We start from the raw sequence: 22143 nt of genomic DNA on the forward strand, positions 1-22143 counted from the left end.
GTACAACAACACACCTTTCGACATCAATCCTCGGCGTTCGCTTCGAATTGCAGGCTTTAGCATGACAGTAAGCATCTCGGTGTAACGTACACAGTTTATTGTTGTGCCCCTTTCCCTATAACGTTCCAGTACTGGACCTTGTGCGTCCCAAAAAACCGTAAGTATCATTTTTCCTGCGGACGGTTAGATCTTGAACTTTTCCTTGCACGGCGAATTTGGATGTTTCCATTCCATACTCTGCCGTTTACTCTCCGGCTCGTAATGATGGATACATGTTTCGTTATCAGTAATGACCCGGTCTAAGAAGTTGTCCCCTTCGTTACCATAGCGATCGAAATGTTTATTTCAGATGTCCAAGCGTATTTGCTTATGCAACCGTGTGAGTTGTTTTAAGGCCCATCTTGAACAAACTTTATGAAACCCAAGTCTGTTGTGGATTATTTCGTAGGCAGAACCGTGGCTAATTTGCAGACGATGTGCCACTTCGTCAATAGTTAATGGTTTCTTCATCTGTGACGGTAAACAGTCGTCCGGCTCCTTTATCGTGCGTTACACTTGTGCCACCATTTCGGAAGTTTTCAATCCATTCGTAGACACTTCGTTGTGGCAAAACACTGTTCCCGTACTGTACCGAAAGTCTTCGATGAATTTCGGCCCCTGATACGCCTTCCGACCACAAAAAACGGATCACTGAACGTTGCTCTTCTTTGGTGCAGACATACAGCGGAGCAACCATGATTAACAGCACGGCAGCGATAACGAAACTAACCTAGCAATTTTCAAATTGCAAAGATATAGAACAAATAAACAAAGCATGCGTCATCAACGTGAAACTAGAGTGCTACCAAAGTAAACAAAAATATAACTACACTCATGCTCATAAATTAAGGATAATGCTGATACATGGTGAAACAACGCTCTGGTCGGCTGTTTGCAAATTTAAATCACCTCGGGGTATGACCATGCGGTGCATTTGACCTGCGGTCGTCGCACGGTGGCGCTGGAAGCAGTCCACATACGCAGAGGTGTGTTGGTGCATGTCAGACTATGGTTCAGCGACTAAGTGTGCAGACTTTTTCAGACGTGCTAGTGGTGACTGTGTGTTGAAAATGGCTCAAAGAACACATACTGATGACATTAAAATTACCAGATATGCAGCAACCAGTCGGAAAATCACTCAAGGCACATATTAGTTGAAAGCAGCGATGGTGGCGGTTAATAAGTTGAAATCGATTTGCAAAAGTGAATAAATAAAACATGAATTTGCGACTGGTTGCTGCATATTTGATAATTTTATGGTTTACGGTCGCTGCAGCACTTGGGAACCACATGGAGCCCACCATTCACATATTGATGACGTTATGACGGGTAGAACACTAGGGCGTCTGGAGGCTGGTCAAACATAGCACGTCGTAGCATGGGCCCTCTGTGCCACAAAGTGTGATCTTAAGATTATGGCAACGATTTCAGCAGACAAGAAACGTGTCCAGGCGCTACAGTACGGGACGTCTACAGTGTACAACACCACAAGAAGACCGATATCTCACCATCAGTGCCCGCAGACGACCACAGAGTACTGCAGGTAGCCTTGCTCAGGACCTTATGCAGCCACTGGAACAGTTGTCTCCAGACACACAGTCTGCAGGCGACTGTACAGACATGGTTTATTAGCCCAGAGACCTGCGAGGTGCACTCCACTGAACCCTCGTCACAGGAGAGCCCGTAAAGCGTGATGTCAAGAATACAGTACATGGTCATTGTAACAGTGGCCCCAGGTTATGTTCACGGGCGAGTCTAGGTATAGTCTGAACAGTGATTCTCGCCGGGTTTTAATCTGGCGTGAACCAGGAACCAGATACCAACCCCTTAATGGCCTTGAAAGATACCTGTATGGAGGTCGTGGTTTGATGGTGTGGGGTGGGATTATGATTGGTGCACGTACAGCCCTGTATGTCTTTGACAGAGGAACTGTAACAGGTCAGGTGTATCGGGACGTCATTTTGCACCAGTATGTCCGCCTTTTCCCACCTTCCTCCTGATGGATGATAACGCACGGCTGCCATCGCGGAGGAGTACCTTGAAACAGAAGATATCAGGTGAATGGAGTGGCCTGCCTGTTCTCCAGACCTAAACCCCATAAAGCACGTCTGGGATGCTCTCGGTCCACGTATCGCTGCATGTCTTCAAACCCCTACGACACTTCAGGTGCACCGATAGGCACTGGTGCAAGAATGGGAGGCTATACCCCAGCAGCTGCTCGACCATCTGATCCAGAGTATGCCAACCCGTTGTGTGGCCTGTGTACGTGTGCATCTTGATCATATCCCATATTGATGTCGGGGTACATGCGCAGGAAACAGTGGCGTTTTGTAGCACATGTGTTTCGGGACGGTTTTCTCAACTTACTACCAATACCATGGACATACAGATCTGTGTCGTGTGTGTTCCCTATGTGCCTATGCTATTAGCGCCAGTTTTCTGTAGTGCCATGTTGTGTGACACCACTTACTGCAATTATCCTTAATTTATGAGCATGAGTTTAAATTGCGGATAATAATTGACTTACCCTCGCACATACATACATACATACATACATACATATATACATACATACATACATACATTGTGCAGTGCATCCATGACAGTAAAACTGACACACATGCATAACTGGTGCTTAAAAATCTGATGAAAATGCCTTCTTCATGTTGTACCTAGTTCACGAAATAGACCAGAAATTGCTTCATTCTTCGTTTCGCAACAATACACAAACTGACAGCGCTACAGAACAGAAACCCTGCAATGGTGCTTTAGGACACATACTTACATCATCATCATGATCATCATCATCATGATCATCATCATCATGATCATCATCATTAGTAGCAGTTGTCAGACACAAACCAGTGGTACCCAAAAGTCTTCAAATTTCTGCCAGTTCAGAATTAAGGAGTCCAGAGATCCAATCATTTACAGACAGTAGAACCAGGTAAGTTGCACACACTTGGTTGATTTTTAATGGGACCGCAGAGTGAGGGTGAGGAGTGGAGCAGAGGAGGCATGTTTCGTAGCACATGTCTAGTCCACAATGTGGAAAGGTAGCTTTCTTTTCGGAGGAGGAGTGTAAGTAGCACCCGCGACTACTGAGAATTGATTCATTAGTGTTTCATTGGCACGTTACATCGTCGGTTAATAAAACATCTGTAAGAACTAAATATTATTTACCATTCATCATTTTCAAAATGAAAGTGTTCAAAGATAATCGTTTTTCAGTGCATAGTTAGTAAGATGCTGCAGCTGCTACTGACGATGATGATGATGACAGGGAGGGGGAGTGTGCTGGCTAACGTCTGACAACACTCAGTGTTAATCGTCTCAAAACGTAAGGAACCAGTGTTGTAACACACAGCATACCTACATCAAACATTCAAAGAATGATTCATTATTGCAACCATAGAATTCTCAGTTGTGAATACAGCTTTCGTAAACTGAAAATTTTCTGAATTTCACTTAACTCGAGATTATATATATATCATAATTAACCACTGCTGTGTGTTACATGATGCGGTTTCTAACAAATTTAAAAGTTTTTCATCACTGCATACACAAAAGCATATTAGTTTGTGTTCATTCATCTGTCAAACCGTACAATATGCAGTAACTTGTGGAAACTAAATGTAGAGAATGTTCCTTTTAGTTGAAACATTGCAACATCGCAGACTGCCTTTCAGAACCACGGACGACAGTTGCGCAACGCCTGCGTATGCCTAGCAGGAAGGGCATATAATGTAAACATGTCGTCAGCGGTCCCAAAGTTTTCTTTTTTCGTCCCCTGGAGACTTCCAAAACCATATGATGCAATCGCAAGCAATATTTCCCAAGTTTCTCCACAGATATACGAACGAATTCGCTAGAAAAAAAAAATAGCAAACTATGCAGCAAAAATTATTTCTGCAACAAGGGTCGCAGGCGGAAAACATTCCACATGTGACGAATAAGCAAACAGAAACACAGATTAGCTGAGTACACTTAGTTTCTTCATTTTCTTGGCGTCAGGCAGACAGATTAGATTTCGAGCCGTTGTCTACATACGATGCCACGCCATGAAAGTATCGTCCGTTCTCTATCGTCCAGCATTCGCTTTGTTACTTACAAGGAGAAAGCGGATGGTGAATACGGGTGTAAAGCGAAACCTACCATTCAGAAATATTCATCCGCATTAGGGATATATATATTCCGTCGATGCAGCAGAGCATTTCGTATATCGGTAGTAATGCCAATATTCCCGTTGTTTTTTGAAAGACACCATACGGAACCACGTACTATTCAACCATATAATATTTACCGTTTCTAATGTCATGTTGTGCTTGTCAAACAGGATCCTTCCCAAATACGGGCACAATGTTCGCTCGATGATGGGCGGCCTCCATAGGCGAAATTTATTGTTAAGGATCTGAGAACTAAAATGCCAAGGGCAAATAAGTACCGTATTTCAAGTACTCGTCAGCCGTTGGGCAGCTGTAAGAGATTTCTGTGTATTTGGCAGTAGTCTGACAGGGAAAGGCTGTGCATTATACAACGCTTTCTGTAACAATAGTCTTTATTTTTAACCCCACAGCAATAGAATACTCGGAGATTGCAACCGTGGCAAGACAGTGGTACGATCTTTGAACATGGCTGACGTTTGCAGCCCGCATCTCGTGGTCGTGCGGTAGCGTTCTTGCTTCCCACGCCCGGGTTCCCGGGTTCGATTCCCGGCGGGGTCAGGGATTTTCTCTGCCTCGTGATGGCTGGGTGTTGTGTGCTGTCCTTAGGTTAGTTAGGTTTAAGTAGTTCTAAGTTCTAGGGGACTGATGACCATAGATGTTAAGTCCCATAGTGCTCAGAGCCATTTGATTTGACGTTTGGAACAACCGTATACACAAATTTGAAAAATATGTAAAAATCTGCCAACCGGTTGCATATGTTTTCTATATATCTTGACCAGGTTTCTTCAACTCTAAGGGTGACTTCATACCTCATCAGAAGGTAAGGTAATTACCTGTGTTTAGGATCTTCTTTCTGATGTCTTTGTACTTTGAGACAGCCTTTGATACATGAGCGGGTAAGAAGCCTACAACTTTGAACATGGCTGTCTCAAAGTACAAAGACATCAGAAAGAACCCATATATTCGTAAAATATATTCGTCTGGAAATTCCAGTAACTCAGGTCAGAATATACAGAAAACGATATAGATCATTCACACGAATTCGGCATCTTTATAATAGCAAAAGTAGAATTGTAGCACTCATCTCAAAGTACAGAGGCATTGTCGTACCTATATCGCCCTTTAAGGTTAAATCCTAACCTACCCTATACGCAAAATAGATTCTAACTTCACCTAGCTTCCTTCATAACGCCAAAAACTGATGGAAGAGATCGGACGCATTGTGGCAATGCTGTCGGCAGATATCGGGCGACCTCTGACGACAGCGTCTGACGATTGTTGTCCGTGCTACAGTGGGCATACTGTGTCGTCATGTGGTATCTCGCATGCGGCAGTATTGCGGTGCCATATTTCAACAGGACAATTCCCATAAACACGTGGCACGTCAGTCTGAACTCTTGTGTTGTTGAGTAACTCCAGTGGCCAGCAACATCTCCAGACCATCCCCCGATACAACATGTGTGGGACCAGTTTGGACGCCAGTTGCGTCTCAGAGACAGTATTCAAGATTCGAGGAGCAGTTAGAAGAGTTCTGGATCAGCGTCTCTCGAGACAGGGTAAGACGGCTGCGTGACGCCCCTTCCCGACTGAACCAGTGCACGCATCCAGACGAGATGCGGCGCAACATCATAGTGATTAGAGGTCTCGTACTGCCAAGTTCTTTGTAAATTTGATTAGACTCTGTAACCACTGAATTAACACAACACATCGTATCTTCCTAAACCACAAAATTTCATTTCGTTTCCTCCTCCCTTCTTGATTCTTCAGTTGTTTTGCCAGCTAGTGTGTGTACAATACAAGACCTAGATAAATTTGGCAGTGTGCTGTTAGTCTGTTGCACATATACTAGGAAACTGCACTAATAGAACTCGTGATGTGCACAATTTCTATGTGCAATTATTACTTCAGTTTCATTAAGGAGGAACAAAGATTAAAGGTATTTTACCAGAATATAAATACGAGAGGGTACCCAAAAAATGCAATTATTTTTAAAAGCAATATATTTTCAAATTGTTTACAAAACAACGTTAAGTTCTTCACAATACTTTCCGTTACAGTTACTACATTTGTCCTTTCATGCCCCTTTCCATCTATGGAAATAAGAAATCGCAGAGAGCCAGGTCAAACGAGTAAGGTGTATAGGACAGCAGAACTGTGCCATTTTTAGCCATAAACTGATTAACAGAGATGGCTGTGTGTCCATGTGCGTTGTCGTCTGCCACAAATCGGGTCTTTTGTGACGAACCCTGACGCGAAATCGTCTTAAAACTTCCAAATAAAAGGTCTGATGTACGGTCTGACCTGGGGGAACAAACTGAGTGAACTACGCCCTTGGTATTAAAAAAAAAAAAAAATCAGCTGTGTTTTGGTATTTGACTTGACATTTTTTGGACATGATGACATATTCCATTGGCTTGACTGTTGTTTTGTTTCTGGGTCGTGACCATGTCACCAGTAATGACCTTAGATAGAAAATCTGGATCAGTTTCAAGCTGTTGTCTCGAAGCACGTTTCAACTCTATGTTCCTTTTCATTGTCAGTCAAAACCCGAGGACCAAACTTGGCAGCAACCATTTCCACTGCCATATCTTCCGTTGAAATTCCCTGAACAGAGTTCCAAGATAACCCACTAATCTCTGACAGTTGATCAATTATCTGTCGTCAGTCTGTGAGCACAAGCTCGCCCAGTTTTTCAATATTTCGTCGATTCCTGCAGCTGACGGACGTCCAGAACGAGGTTTGTCGTCAATCGACATGTCGCCATTTTCGTTGTGAGGTTCCAGAATATCAGTGAAATTTGGGACCCTGATCGGTTAATAAGTCATGCAGATAATTTTTCATGTATAAAATTGTTAAGGCTTTCGTGGCCACTTGTTGACAAACTGCCTATTGGCTTCTGTCTCGGGTTCTTCGGCCGACGTTCATCTAATGAATTTTCTGACGTTTCGCCAGCACGAGTGGCTGGCATTGTCAAAGCTTCACCCTCCATTGCCGGTGGTGAACTGGAGCCGAGCTCGCGGCCGCAGACTATATGTACCTGGCGCGCCAACGTCCAAGGGCAGATTGTACCGACGCCTTGACCAACGACAGAACAAGAAGGCGTGACTGATGTCCTCTCTCGCCTTTCTGTCACGTTGCCGAGATGAATGTGCCACACCGAAGTTCTTGAGATGCAAAAGCCTATTCACCACCGCCCAAGCATATCGTATCTACGACAGAATGGAACGAGCTTTTCTTCGTGAGCGAATACATACAACACGGAGAGACTTGGCAAGAACGGATCAGGAACTTCTGGACATTTTCTATCAACTAAGTAGCAGACTGCATCGAGACGACTGGGACAAGATCGACAGCATCACTCACAGGAGCATGCAGAACGAACTCGAGCGCTGCACCGAGCGACAGAAGAAAAAGTTTGAAAGATGCCGGAAGCAGACCGACAAGGCGATTCCCGACATGTCACACACAGTGGTCAACCTCACTGAACGACAATTGACCGAAGAGGAAGTGTCTGTTCTTCAAAAAGGAGGGAATTTCGCTATAATCCCGAGAACTATACCTATGGAGGACATTGCCAACACCGAAGCAGCCATTCGGACCCTTCCTTGTGAAAGGGCAGAGGAAATACGCACTGAAACAGCCAGGATACTGCCCCGAGCAAAACCACCAGCTTGCAACCTGAAGAAAGAAGAGGTACAAGCCATTAAGAATCTCAACGCCGACAAGAGTATATTGGCACTGCCTGCCGATAAGGGGAATGCGACCGTCGTAATGAAGACCGAAGATTATGAGCAAAAGATACGAGACCTATTAGATCCGACGACGTACCGAAAACTAAGCGCAGATCCGACGCAGCGTATCCCTCGGAATACAATCGATTAATCAAGGCGTCTTCTCTGCCGGCGGACATACAAAGAAACCTGCGCAACACGGAAGCCCTACCACCTCGGCTGTATGGATTACCCAAGATCCATAAGAACAACGTTCCACTGAGACCGATCGTTAGCGCTCCTGGATCACCGACGTATAAACTGGCAAAACACTTGGCCTCTCTGCTCCAGCCACACGTGGGGAAGACCGACACATACATTAAGGACTCAGGACATTTCATTGAGAAGCTGAAGAAACTGACATTGAGAAGCTGAAGAAACTGAAACTCGCACCAAACGACATCTTGGTCAGCTTTGATGTTGTTTCGTTATTTACGAAAGTGCCACTCAGTGGCGCTCTGGAGCACATCGGTTCCATTTTCCCGCAGGACATCAGAAAGCTCTTCCATGCATGTCTCACCACGAGCTGTTTCACGTGGAATGGAGATTTCTACGAACAGCTGGAAGGCGTCGCCATGTGTAGTCCTCTCAGTCCAGTGGTGGCCAACTTCTTCATGGAACAATTCGAAGCACAGGCACTGGACTCGGCGACTTGCAAACCTAAGGTGTGGTACAGGTACTTCGATGATACTTCCGTGGTGTGGAGCCATGGTGAAGAACAGCTCGGTGAATTCCTGAGACACTTGAACAACCTCCATGCCAACATAACATTTACCATGGAAGTAGAAAAGGACAAGAAACTGCCATTTCTAGATGTGCTGGTCACAAGGGACGGCGAAAACCTGGCACACAGCGTGTACCGAAAACCGACACACACGGACCGGTACCTGCACAATCTGTCAAACCACCACCCGAGTCAGAAAAAGAGGCATGATTAGTACGCTCGTAACGAGAGCAGGACGAATATGTGAGCCTCAACACCTCAAACGAGAAATGCAACACCTGCAAACTGTCCTGAGGAGCAATGGGTACTCCACAAATTACATTAGAAGTGTAACAGAGCCAAACACTCGGCAAAGTAAGGAACCAGAAAAAGAAATGTCGGGTACGGCCTTTCTACCATACATTCCCAGAGTGAGAGACAGAATCGGCCGCATATTGCGCAAACATGGTGTAAAGACGATTTTCAAACCGACAAGGAAGCTCAAAGAGAGTCTTAGATCGGCGAAGGAGAAAAGAGACTCACTTGCAATGTCTGGAACATAACGTATACCATGCACATGCGGAAAAGGTTATGTCGGAATGACTGGACGATCCATCAACACCAGGATCAAAGAGCATAAGCGACATTGCAGGCTGGGGCAGGTGGAGAAATCGGCCGTGGCAGAGCACGCACTGAATGAGACCGACCACGTAATAAAATTCGCTGATACGGAAGTTGTGGCTGTAGAGAAGCACAATCACAGCGCTTGTTCAGAGAAGCTGTAGAAATACAAAAACACGCGAACAATTTGAACAAGAAAGAGGCAAGCCTTAAGGTAAACGGATCCTGGCTTCCCGTACTGCAGCGAACGACCGTCGCAGGTAGCAAGAGGAGAACCGCACCGGAAATGACCGCGGAGAAGCCCTCGGACGTTGGCGCGCCAGGTACATATAGTCTGCGGCCGCGAGCTCGGCTCCAGTTCACCACCGGCAATGGAGGGTGAAGCTTTGACAATGCCAGCCACTCGTGCTGGCGAAACGTCAGAAAAATCATTAGATGAACGTCGACCGAAGAACCCGAGGCAGAAGCCAATAGGCAGTTTGTCAATTTTTCATGTGTATATAAATTTCCAATTCCTGCACTACGTTCATGGCAAGTTCTTTTGTTATTACTTGTGTGTGTGTGTGTGTGTGTGTGTGAGAGAGAGAGAGAAATCTTGTTAGCTGAAAGCTTATTGAGTGACAGTGTTTTTCTTGTGCCTATCTGCGACTCAGCATCTCCCCTATATGGTGAGCAGCAGCTGTCCTTTGATTAATATTAATATTTATGTTAGGTTTTTTTAAATGCTTGAAGAGACTCGATCGACTGTTATCACGATGTCTAGTACGTACTTCAAAGCTTTGTCCATTGTAAAATTTGTTAAAATCGTCACATGTAATTCTGTTACGCGTGGGTTAGCGTATTCTGGTATTTTGGTTCTTAGAGAGTGGATTTTCGTGTTTAGGCTATCAATAGTTCTCAATGCTAGCTTTATGGGTGTATATTTTGGTATATTGTTCATCTTGTTTGACAGTTTCCCCATGTAGACTACTGATATGTGATTTTCTGTTTGGTTGGGGTTTCTCAGTGTTATATCACTGTATATTGGTTGGTTCGTGGGTTATGGTTTTTTTTTTCTTTTATATCTTTTTCGTGCTATGTTTGGCTTGAAAATGTTTTTGAAGACTGTGTACTGGAGTACAGTTATTTCTTCATCGATTGCCGGTTGTGTAGCGGAACATTTTCAATCCTATTAATCGCTGAGTGGAAATAGGCATATTCCTGAAATTTCGCATAACAAAGATTTGCAACTGATTATAATGTGTCAATGATTAACATGTGGTACAATCGGCTGTCATGCGTGCGCGCGCGCGCGCGCGCACACACACGCACACACACACACACTCACGCACGCACACACACACACACACACACACACACACACACACACACGATGGTGATCTGTAACAACCGGTACTTTAGCAATACCGTACGCTGATTTTTATACCAGCTGAGGGCAGTGCAACATGATATTCCTTGCTATATATTGTTGTGACGCCGAGAGTAATGTTGACGTTCCCCCTCTTGCAATGAGAAAAAACCACATTCTGATGATTTTACATATGATTTTGGCGGCGAAGACACAAGTATATCACCACAGGGTAATGCGCTCGAAAGTACCTTTATAACGAAGCAGTGACTACAGTTTCTAAAACAAACGATAGGGTCTAAAATTTGTGATATATTGCTTGGCGACCGTATCCTAAATATTTAGATAGTCTACAGAATTCTAATTGACGTAAATTAATCGTTTGTCTTTACGGAGCACCGTGACATACGAGTATTTTTACGGCCCAAGGCAGGTGCGTCATAAGAACATTTTTTCCACCCATGTTACTTATCATTTGGCGCCCCCACTCCGTTTTTCCTCTCGTGCAGTTTCCGCAACCAATTATTGTGATAAAGCACTGTATACAAATCTTACTCTTGGGCACCTCTCTCATCTTCGCGCCCCCAGCGGCGGGTCGGTTGCTTGGAGCTTCGAACCGGCACTGTAATCACCTTTTTTGGGTCTTATAAATTTCGTATTACGAAAAATTTCGAAAGACAAAAACACATTTTGGGTCAAAATTAAAATACTAATTTCTTTTAACGTGACCTTTCATCGGCAGTTTTGTTCGTGAAGCCCTGTGCATTTAAGATAAACAACTACATGAGACGCACTGAAGATAAAACGACTGCGCCGTAACGTGTTAAGGATATAAGAAATATTGAAAGACTTTTTTTTATTGCAGAATCATCTGCGAATATAATTTCCTACGTCTTTGTCACAATATTTTTAATTACTTCCTTTCCGTGCGTTTCGGCCAACCAACTATCTTCGGATGTTTTACAAAAAAATAGCATTAACCTCTAAGTAACATTTATTAAACGAGAAAAAGGAGAAAAAAAGCTAGAGAGGACCGGAACATTCCTCGTTGCCTTTTCATCTCAATAATTGTACATATCATCATCATCATCATTATCATCATCATCATGTTACAGCCCAGCCTCCACCCTGTATGTGATGACAGATTGGTTTGTAGCGTAGCATCAGCTCTATGTTAGGTTGGAAGGTGATAATTCGGTTTGAGAGTTGGTGAAGCCAACGACTGTGGATGCCAAATTATGATTGTTGTGGTAACAGAGTAACCGGCACCGTAACCTAATGTTTACTTTCGTCCCATAGACAAGAGTTTGCCATATTTAACGCAACTTTTGTCGTAAAGACTAAAATTGCAAAGTAAAATCAGGAAATCTCTTTTAGATTACGGAAAAACTCTGGTGAGTAATTTGGTGCATATTATTTACATAATTTTGTATTGTAAATACAGAACGAAAGCTGGAAGGGGGTCCACTACTTAAATTTAATCCAGAGCTCTTCGAAGACTTCATGTCTAAGATTGCTACTCTACGAATATATTTTAACCGCAAGCACGGAATTGGTACAATGAAATGATTACCTCCATTAATATTATTCAACACTGTTTTAGTAGGCTCATCGTTGAGACCAACCGTGTGAGTACCGCTGCGTATTCCGTTTAGGAAGACAAGCAGGTCACAGCGAAAGCTAATGTAAGCTGGCCGACGCGACGGCATGGCGACGAAAGCATGGCGCAGCGCTCCATGGAGCGTTAACTCACCTCGTGCCGTCTTCTTCCTCCTGCTGCTGCGGTTGCTGTCGCTTTTCGGGCGTGAAGCCGTTGGCCGCGGCGCTGCCCGCGAACCCCGCCATAGAGCCCACGACCCTGGTCGCAGCCATCGCGATTCGGACGCGCTTCCACACACGACACAACACGGGGCGAGACGTTAAGACCCTCGGCTGCCTGCCTGCGGCACGGAGCACACAACACTGCGCCCGTTGAGCACGCCAGGCCCGCGGCTAAAAACTGCACGCGGGACACTACCCGAGCTTCCCCCACCACCGGCCCTTGGCGAGCCCCCTGCCCCCACCACCGCACCGGCCGCTACGTCAGCAGCTCTCCCAGCTGGGCCGGCGTTCCACGCCAACGGTCGCCTCACAAAGGAATGCCTCACAATCACTCCGCAATTTCGGCATCTGACGTAGCATTCGCACACACCATTACCTGCTAGTCTCCGCGCTTCTTATTTTTGGGAATTCTTTCGATTTTAGTATTTCTCGTATATTTAGGTATGGTGTCCGTTCTGTCGGGTCGGACATGCATGTCCGAAAGAACAGACGCGATACGTACGTATGTGCGCCTGACGACATAACGATCTTTCAGTGCAGATTACAGCTGGAGACACCGTCAGCTGTAAAATACACTACTGGCCATTAAAATTGCTACACCAAGAAGAAATGCAGGTGATAAGCGGGTATTCATTGGACAAATATATTATACTAGAACTGACATGTGCTTACATTTTCACGCAATTTGGGTGCATAGATCCTGAGAAATCAGTACCGAGAACAACCACCTCTGGCCCTAATAACGGCCTTGATACGCCTGCGCATAGAGTCAAACAGAGCTTGCATGGCGCGTACAGGTACAGCTGCCCATGCAACTTCAGCACGATACCATAGTTCATCAAGAGTAGTGACTGGCGTATTGTGGCGAGAAAGTTGCTCGGCCACCATTGACAAGTCGTTTTCAGTTGGTGAGAGATCTGGAGAATGTGCTGGCCAGGGCATCAGTCGAACATTTTCTGTATCCAGAAAGGCCCGTACAGGACCTGCAACATGCGGTCGTGTATGATCCTGCTGAAATGTAGGGTTTTCCAGGGATCGGATGAAGGGTAGAGCCACGGGTCGTAACACATCTGAAATGTAACGTCTACTGTTCAAAGTGCCGTCAATGCGAACAAGAGGTGACCGAGACGTGTAACCAATGGCACCCCATACATCACGCCGGGTGATACGCCAGTATGACGATGACGAATACACGCTTCCAATGTGCGTTCACCGCGATGTCGCCAAACACGGATGCGACCATCATGATGCTGTAAACAGAACCTGGATTCATCGTAAAAAAGTGACGTTTTGCCATTCGTGCACCCAGGTTCGTCGTTGAGTACACCATCGCAGGCGCTCCTGTCTGTGATGCAGCGTCGAGGGTAACCGCAGCCATGGTCTCCTAGCTGATAGTCCATACTACTGCAAACGTCGTCGAACTGTTCGTGCATATGGTTGTTGTCTTTGCAAGCGTCCCCATCTGTTGACTCAGGGATCGAGACGTGGCTGCACGATCCGTTACAGCCATGCGGATAAGATGCCTGTCATCTCGACTGCTAGTGATACGAGGCCGTTGGGATCCAGCACGGCGTTCCGTATTACCCCCATGAACCAACCGATTCCTTATTCTGCTAACAGTCATGGATCTCGACCAACGCGTGCAGCAATGTCGCTATACGATAAACCGCAATCGCGATAGGCTACAATCCGACCTTTATCAAAGTCGGAAACGCGATAGTACGCATTTCTCCTCCTTACACGAGGCATCACAACAACGTTTCACCAAGCAATGCCGGTCAACTGCTGTTTGTGTATGAGAAATCGGTTGGAAACTTTCCTCATGTCAGCACGTTGTAGGTGTCCCCACCGGTGCCAACCTTGTCTGAATGCTCTGAAAAGCTAATCATTTGCATATCACAGCATATTCTTCCTGCCGGTTAAATTTTGCGCCTGTAGCACGTCATCTTCGTGGTGTAGCAATTTTAATGGCCACTAGTGTATCTAGGCTTAACTATCCAGAACGATCTTAAGTGGAATGACCACATAGAACAGATAGTGGGAAAAGCAGATACCTGATTCATCGGAAAAATCTTCAGTAAATGTAACTCACCCACGAAAGAAGTGGCGTATAAGGCGCTTTGAAAGGTCTCTGTTGGATTCCTTTCATGTTTAATTTCTTAAATCTGTTGCCATTTATGGAATAAATTCCTCTTCTAAATGTACTGTGGCGTTTCTGACTATCTGGGAGGAGACTGAGCAGTGGAACGTGTTACTTTTACACATAAACAAGAACGATCTGTCACACTACTACACTTTAAAGCACAGTTTATATGTAATTCTTATATGTAATTCATGTCACACAGTCTCATACGGAACCTATATCCGCTTTCTTTTATATACTGTATATGATAAGATACTGTCATCCCCCTTCCCTTTTGTGTGAGAGGATGAATGAGCATATGTATTTCTAGTTGCATGCTTGAGGGTAGCAGACAAGGCTGTCTGCTAGAGAACAGTAGGACCAACGTCGGAACAGGTAGCTACGCTTCCTAAAAGCAAAGAGGTTTCTATCCTTAGTATGGTCCTGTCCGTCCGTTGTCATGTTGGTATAGGAAGCTGCCCCTCTGGCCACTTCCGTTGGTCTTTGTGAGCCACCCTCAGCAAGCACGCTCGGCAGTAGGGCAGTTGCAGTGTGGCCGTGGCGAGCGTCTGAAGTGGTAAGATCTCCGGCTAAGCGCGTGTCTGTTAAGTCCGTAGGACAATGGATTTCTTAAGTTCAGCCTAACTGAAAATTTAATCACCTTGATTTCAGGTTTAGCTCTAAAATATCTAATGCTATCTTAAAGTGCAGCGGAGTGTAATTCTCGTGTTAAATTCAGATTATTTTGCGGTAGTTGCTTTGTTACTACTTTGTGAGTAAAGTGGAACCACGTGTTGATCAGTAACTCTAACTAAGTTCATCAATCTTACATGCGAATGCTTGTGTGATTATAACGTCTCGTCTTGACTATATTTTCAATATAGCAACTTTTCTTTATGTTCAGCCCACGTGGGGTGTACTTTGCGAGACCACTACCACGTGCTTATATAACTGTTTGACCCATCAGGTTAATAGTAAGACGTTAGTAACCAGTTCAAGGTTTTTCTTTGGTCAATTGCTTTTCGATCTAATGTATTTTAATTATCAAAATTATTGTGGAGTTGTACGCTTTGTGTAAACCAAGTTGACCACGTGAAGCATGTGGTGTAATCATCAAAGTAGCCCTCAGCTATTCTTTTTGCGAAGACTTCACAAAGAGTTAATATGAATTTAGTATACCAGTGTGTGGTAATTACATGACGGACAGGATTGTGGTATGAACGTAATTTCTTTGGGTAAAAACTGAATCTGTTGGTTGTGGTTAATTTCTTCTTGCTTATGTTTCAATGTTCTTCGTGTGTTATTTTATGAATGGAGTGTTGTATGCAGTTTTCCAAATCTTGGCTCCATATTTTATGTGTTCCGTAAGATTACAATCTCACATTCTTTTCAATCGTAAATAAGGCACCAGCTCAGTTATAACTCACGTATAATATGCTGAAATTTCAATGAACAATCTTAAAATAAATTTCCAAATATAAACTGATTTCTTTCCTTTTATTTAAATTCTCCTTTTTATATATATATATATATATATATATTACCGGTTTTGTATGACTATTAAAAGATTATCATTATATTAGTCTGCTTGGTAAACCTAGACTAAATATCTAAAAAACAGTTGCCCAGTAATCCACGGTTAACGTCCCCAGACAGATCACGGCTTTTAACCCACTTTCATTGTCAATTAGCACCGATTACAGCATACCAAATTAAAGTTACAACCTTACACATCAGCATACCAAATTAAAGTAGCAACGTTACACATGGCGACCCTGTTCTGTGATTCCGCTAGACTCTGGAATCTCTGAAACGTTAGATTGCGAGCGTGTTATAATCTTAATTTTTTTCCTACAGCGCTCAAACAACTTCTGTGTTGTTTCCGAGCAGACTTTCAAAAGATTCACGGCGTTGTTGATCGGCGTTGCGTTGTTTGTCTTGTTTTGTTTTTTATACTTGTGTGTTTCATATGTCTGTGTGTTTTTTATCCTCGCTTGTAAATTCCACTGTTTCGATCTAAGATAAAAATTTGTTTTGCGTGTGAAAAAGTGCGTACTAGGTTGGGTATCTTTCGTGTGACTGTCGTAATTTTTGTGGGACACATTTATTTTGATTAGTGTGTCGCATACCGGTTATAAATTGCACTAATGCAGACACGTAACCAAACTAAAAGTAAGCGGTCCGACAACCTAAGCAACATGGACCAAGGGGATAATTTAATTTCGAATGTTAACGCGTCGGGCGGTTCCGAAAATGCAATGGGGAATACTTCAGACGAAATGCAAGACAGGACGAACGGGCTCACATCAGAGCCACAAATTAATTTGCCTCCAACTAACCAAATTGATTTGGCAGAACTCATGAAAGCCTTATTGCAACAAAATAAAGAATCATTTGAAAAATCGTTCCGAGAACAAAAAGAATCATCCGAAAAATCGATCCGCGAGCTAGGCGAACAAATGACGCAGAAATCTGAAAAATCGATCCGGGAGCTAGGGGAACAAATAGACAAAAAACTAATCCAGCAGACAAATAAAGTCGACAAGTCGATGCAGAGAGTGTCCGATGATATCTCACAAAGAATAAACAATCTGGCAAGTGAGATAAAAAGTGATATTATGAAAGAATTAGGCCGTACATTTGAACAAATCGATGATCGTCTGCAAGCCTTAGAACAGAGCAAGCGGAGGGGCGATGCCGAATCTAAAGAAAGCGAAGAACGGCTGCTTAGGAATTTCCTAGAGCTGAGGGAAGAATGCAAAAGGGAGCACCAACAGGTACTCTCGAGTGTCCAAGAGGCGGAAACGCATTGTCCCACGTCCGTTAGAAACACAATAGCGGACAACAGTTTAGCGATCCACGCGTTGGAACAGCAAATAGAACAATTGAAGCAGACTGGGGCGGAGGACAAGAGACAAATTGATGATAAGATTGCGGCATTAGCGGACATTGTAGGCACGATGAAGCTGACGGAAAGCGAGAACAATACTACACCGGTAGCGGCCGCAGAGACCGAAGAAGTGCGTTCTCTTCTGAGATTTCAGAAGGGACAGTTCGAAGTGAACAGGCAAAACAGAGCTGTAACAGGCGAATTGCAAGAACGCGTGGCGCATCTGGAAAACCGCATGGCGTGTGATTCCGAACTCGTCAATAGCATTAAAAATAGCCGTACGAACAGTGCAGAGAGGGACTCCGGCCACGAGGGAGATTTTGACGACAGGGAAGAATGTAATTTGAGGGGCAGACATGAGAATAATAGAAACATTCAAGGGCCTCGCCAGGAGGAAATGCGGGGATTTGATTTCAAACATTTCCTTACGGTGAGAAAGTTTGAGATATTCCGAAATTCGCAAAAAGGAATACATCCACGAGCATGGCTCGAGCAATTTGAGTTCTGTCTTCCTCCCGACTGGGCAAGTTCACATAAGATAGAATATATGTGTGGCTATTTGGAAGGCGAACCGGCGATTCGCATGAGGTCGGCAGCGCGTCACTGCAACTCCACTCGGGAGTTTCGACAAGCCTTTCTGTCCGCCTATTGGTCGGAAGCGGCACAAGATAGGGTCAAACATGGCATAATTATGCTGCCAAATTTGAACCAGTCTGGTTTCGGCAGCCCTGCACGTCTATTCGACCACATGCTGCAGGCAAATCAATTTTTATACGACCCATACGGGCCTGCGGAACTAATTAGGATATGCATCACCAAATTGCCGATGCACTTGCGGCACGTCATTCTTGCGGGACGATGCAAAGAGGACGTGGAAACGTTTAAAACGCTTCTCCAAGTGTTGGAATACAATACAGGAGAATGCCCGCCTAATCAGGCACAAAGTTATTACGGGGCACAGCAGCGCGACCGGAGTCGTGGCCGTATTACTAATCAACGGCGTGACTGGTCGTCGCGACGCGAACGGAACAATAATCGGGACAGGCCGTATAGAAACTGGGGTAACAGTCGCGAACACAGGTGGAACAACGGAAATGATCGAGGACGTAGACAAGATCGTGAACGCTACAGGTACGGCAACCAGAATCGACACTATGATGAATACGGAGGGAATAGGACTGTAGGCGGAGCACCTCATGACGTTGAAATTCGGCCAGCTAACCCTAGACATAATCCAGCAAATGGAAATGAACAAAACCGGCAATGACAAACGATCAGCGCAGAAGGCACCCAATCGGAAGAAATGAGCGACATGGCAAATGACTAGAAAGGACAGTGGGAAGTAGAGAGGATGGTGAGGAGAAAGAATTGATTAGTTTAAATTTGTGATGTATGCATTTTGAATAATATGTTGGTAAAAATTAATGATAAAGATGTTTCTGTGTGATGGATTGAAGTGATGTTTTAATTTTTTTCTCTCCTTGTGCAATTAGGATTTAGTTTGATTCAAACGTGAAGATAAAAGGTTTCTTTGTGAACGAGTAAAATGCTGTTTATGTTTTTTTTGTGTGTAAATTGAAAAGAGTCGCTCCTGAGGAAAGCAAGATCGTTGCTGAATTAGTGCATAAACTCAGGGGAATATCCGATCTGTGGGTATTATGGGTCTGGCAAACCCAGGTCCCCCAGCTGTTAGTAGCCTTGTTTCCGATTTTCTGCTTTCAGTGCTACTATCTATCTATTACTATTCTATATCTGTCAGTATAAATGAGGATCTCTTACTATAGTATGCGTGCTGTATGAATATTTTAAGATAGGAGAACTCTGAGAAAGGAATGAGTAAGTTTGGAATCTTGAAAACAGGATGCGAAAATACGATTGTTGAACCATTGGCTTCCAATATGCGATGATATGTTAATATTGATGATATATGTCTTTTTTGTTCTTTATAGCTAAGTACGTAAAGTGCTGTCTGTGGATTTCGTAAGTATATTGATTCCCTTCAAGGTGAAAGAAGAATTGTGGTTTGTGTAGTTTACGTGGCTCTGAAATATTATTGTGGTAGTCAAATACGAGCAGCTTTTCAGCAAATGGAGAATGGAACGGAAATATGGATCCTTTTTGTAGTCTTGATTGATGTTGAGCCAAAGCCTAAAAAAATTATTCTGCGTTAATACTTGTCCTATAAAAGCGACGTTTATGTGTTTTGCTGATGCTGTGAGCATTACAGCTTACTATTTTCGCTGGTGCGGGATGCACTGCAGCCTATATGATTTGTACTGAGGAAATTTCCCTCTTGAAGGTAGAGGATGATTAAATAATTTTGATTATGGGAACGAAGGAAAGCTTGGTTTAAGGTAATAAGGATAAAGCAAAACATTTGTCATTTAAACTACAGGAGGATTCGGATCTTTTGTGTCTGTTGTAAGGTCAATATGTTAAGATGATACTGTTTTACAGAATAGAGGTGACCACAATTTTGCCATTCATGAGAAATGAATCCAGAATAACCACCATATGCAAAATAACTGATTTGGAAGCGAAAGGTAACGTAAAGAAGGAACGAAATCGCAGCAAAATGGGTAAGGAAATGTAATATAACCTGTATAATGCAAATATTTTTAACCTTCTCAGAGTCATCTGCGTGATTAATTGTTGTGATAACGTAATTTTAGGTGAAATTTTCTTACTGTTTTATGTGTGAATGTATGAGTATGATAAATGTATAATTGCGAGTCTCTTTTCAGGTGTGCGAACTGGTATAAATGTTTTGGCGTGTAAATAACCATTGTTCTTTTTAATGTGTATGTTTAAGGAAAGTTCTCCATATTTATCATGTGACAAGACGTATGGCGCGAGCGTCAAGAAGAGGACGAAATAGAACAATGTTGTAGTGGTATATACACGGTGTTGAAATAGCATTGAAGTAGCTTATTGGGTTAACTAGTAGTGAATAGAAGTAGAATATTGAGTAATGCATGTTTATGGGTAGTTAGTTTGTAGAATAGACAACAGGTGTGGATGTATGTGTGTGTAAATAACATGTGAACCCTATGCTGTCCTGACCTATACTTGCACAAGGCATAATCCTATTCATTTTAGTGAATTAATAAATAGCATTTGATTTATTAAAACGTAAGTGAACCACATTAGTGATGTGGATTTAAATATTATATTGTCAGTTCATTTAAATTTTTATTTTTATACTGTCAAGTCATTTCACTTTTATTTTTTTTTACATTGTCAAGTCATTTAAATTTTATTTTATATTGTCGATTCATCTAATTTTTTTATTTAAAAAAAAATTAAGTCTCACTTTGTTCTTAAAAATTGTGAAAGACAATACTGAGTGGTATTATGTATGACATTGTGTAATCACATAAGGATGATGAAAAATTTCTGTGAATGCAGTTGAGAACGTGAAAGCGAACCGGCAAAACTCTTAAGAGACAGCGGGAGCAGCCGGACTAGTTGTAAACTGGCGGGTTTCCCAGCAGGACACGCTGTCAGCCAGGCCACTTTGGGAGCGCGGCCGACAACAAAAGAAGGTACGCGGCAAACACTTTCCCTTGTACCTGGAGCTAATGGGCGGCCGCCCCGGGCGACCCTTCCTCGAGGCGCTGACCTGAGATGGGCGAGCGGTCCACCGCGCGGAAATCCATCTGCTGGCAACGCACCACACGCACGCGACCGTGACGAGACGGCCGCGGTGAAACAACACAAGGGGCGTGGAGCCTTTTGACAGGTACTGCCCAGAGAAACTTGCAGACGTCAACGACGCCTATCGACATTTCCTGATGGATGCCTACTGTCAAGCGACAGTAAATCATGGTTCGATGTTCTCTGGTCGCTAAGGGTGGCACAAAAGAAGAGCCATTAAGTGTCATCCTTGCCCAGGAATATCAAACCGGCGAGCCAATTGAGGATAACCCAAGAATGTAACAACACAAAGGGCGTGGAGCTTTTTGACACATACTGTCCAGAGTAACTGGCAGACTTCAATGACGCCTATCAACATCTCCTGACGGATGCCCACTGTCGAGCGACAGTAAATCATGGTTCGATGTTCTCTGGTCGCTAAGGGTGGCACAAAAGAAGAGCCATTAAGTGTCATCCTTGCCCAGGAATATCAACCTGGCGTGTCAAACGAGAATACCGCACGAATTTGACAACACAAACATGGAACCAAATCGAGATGACGTGACACGGGAGAAACTTCATGAGAGGGCAGAGACGGCGGGATCGCACGCAACAGATGGACAAAAAAATCCCTACTGACAGCTGCGGCGACGAACCCCCCCTCTTTCCCCTATATTGTGCCTCGGAACAGTGGAAGTACTGAGTGTGTCAGTGAACAGTGATTATACGGTTCTTAGTCCAGTGCATATACGTGTGTTTCTGTCAGAGAAACTCTGACTCGTGTGTTTTACAGGAGTTCGATTTATTGGTGTTTATTAGACTGACTCTTGTATTTTGCAGGTGTTCTATTTATCTTTTTTAGACTTTGACTCTTGTATTTTGCAGGTGTTTTATTTATTGGTGTTTTTTTTGTTTTAGATGTTGACTATTGTACTGTTTTATTTATCAATGTTTGTTTTTGTGTGATGTATTAGATTTGTGATATTTTGTTTCGTAAATTCATTGCTGTGGCATTGCTTCGTTTATC

General features: G+C 43.7%; 1 protein-coding gene across 1 annotated transcript in view; it reads right to left on the bottom strand.

Moving 5' to 3' along the window:
• LOC126109900 (uridine phosphorylase 1) overlaps window positions 1-12645 on the bottom strand; it is a 125851-nt gene extending 113206 nt beyond the window's left edge. The window contains exon 1 of the mRNA XM_049914989.1: window positions 12401-12645. Within this exon, the coding sequence (XP_049770946.1) occupies window positions 12401-12519 (119 nt within the window). The 5' untranslated portion in view covers window positions 12520-12645. The remainder of the gene's footprint in view (window positions 1-12400) is intronic.
• Between the last annotated feature and the right edge of the window lie 9498 nt (window positions 12646-22143).

Source organism: Schistocerca cancellata, chromosome 12 (genome assembly GCF_023864275.1).
Source record: "Schistocerca cancellata isolate TAMUIC-IGC-003103 chromosome 12, iqSchCanc2.1, whole genome shotgun sequence".
Taxonomy (NCBI): domain Eukaryota; kingdom Metazoa; phylum Arthropoda; class Insecta; order Orthoptera; family Acrididae; genus Schistocerca; species Schistocerca cancellata.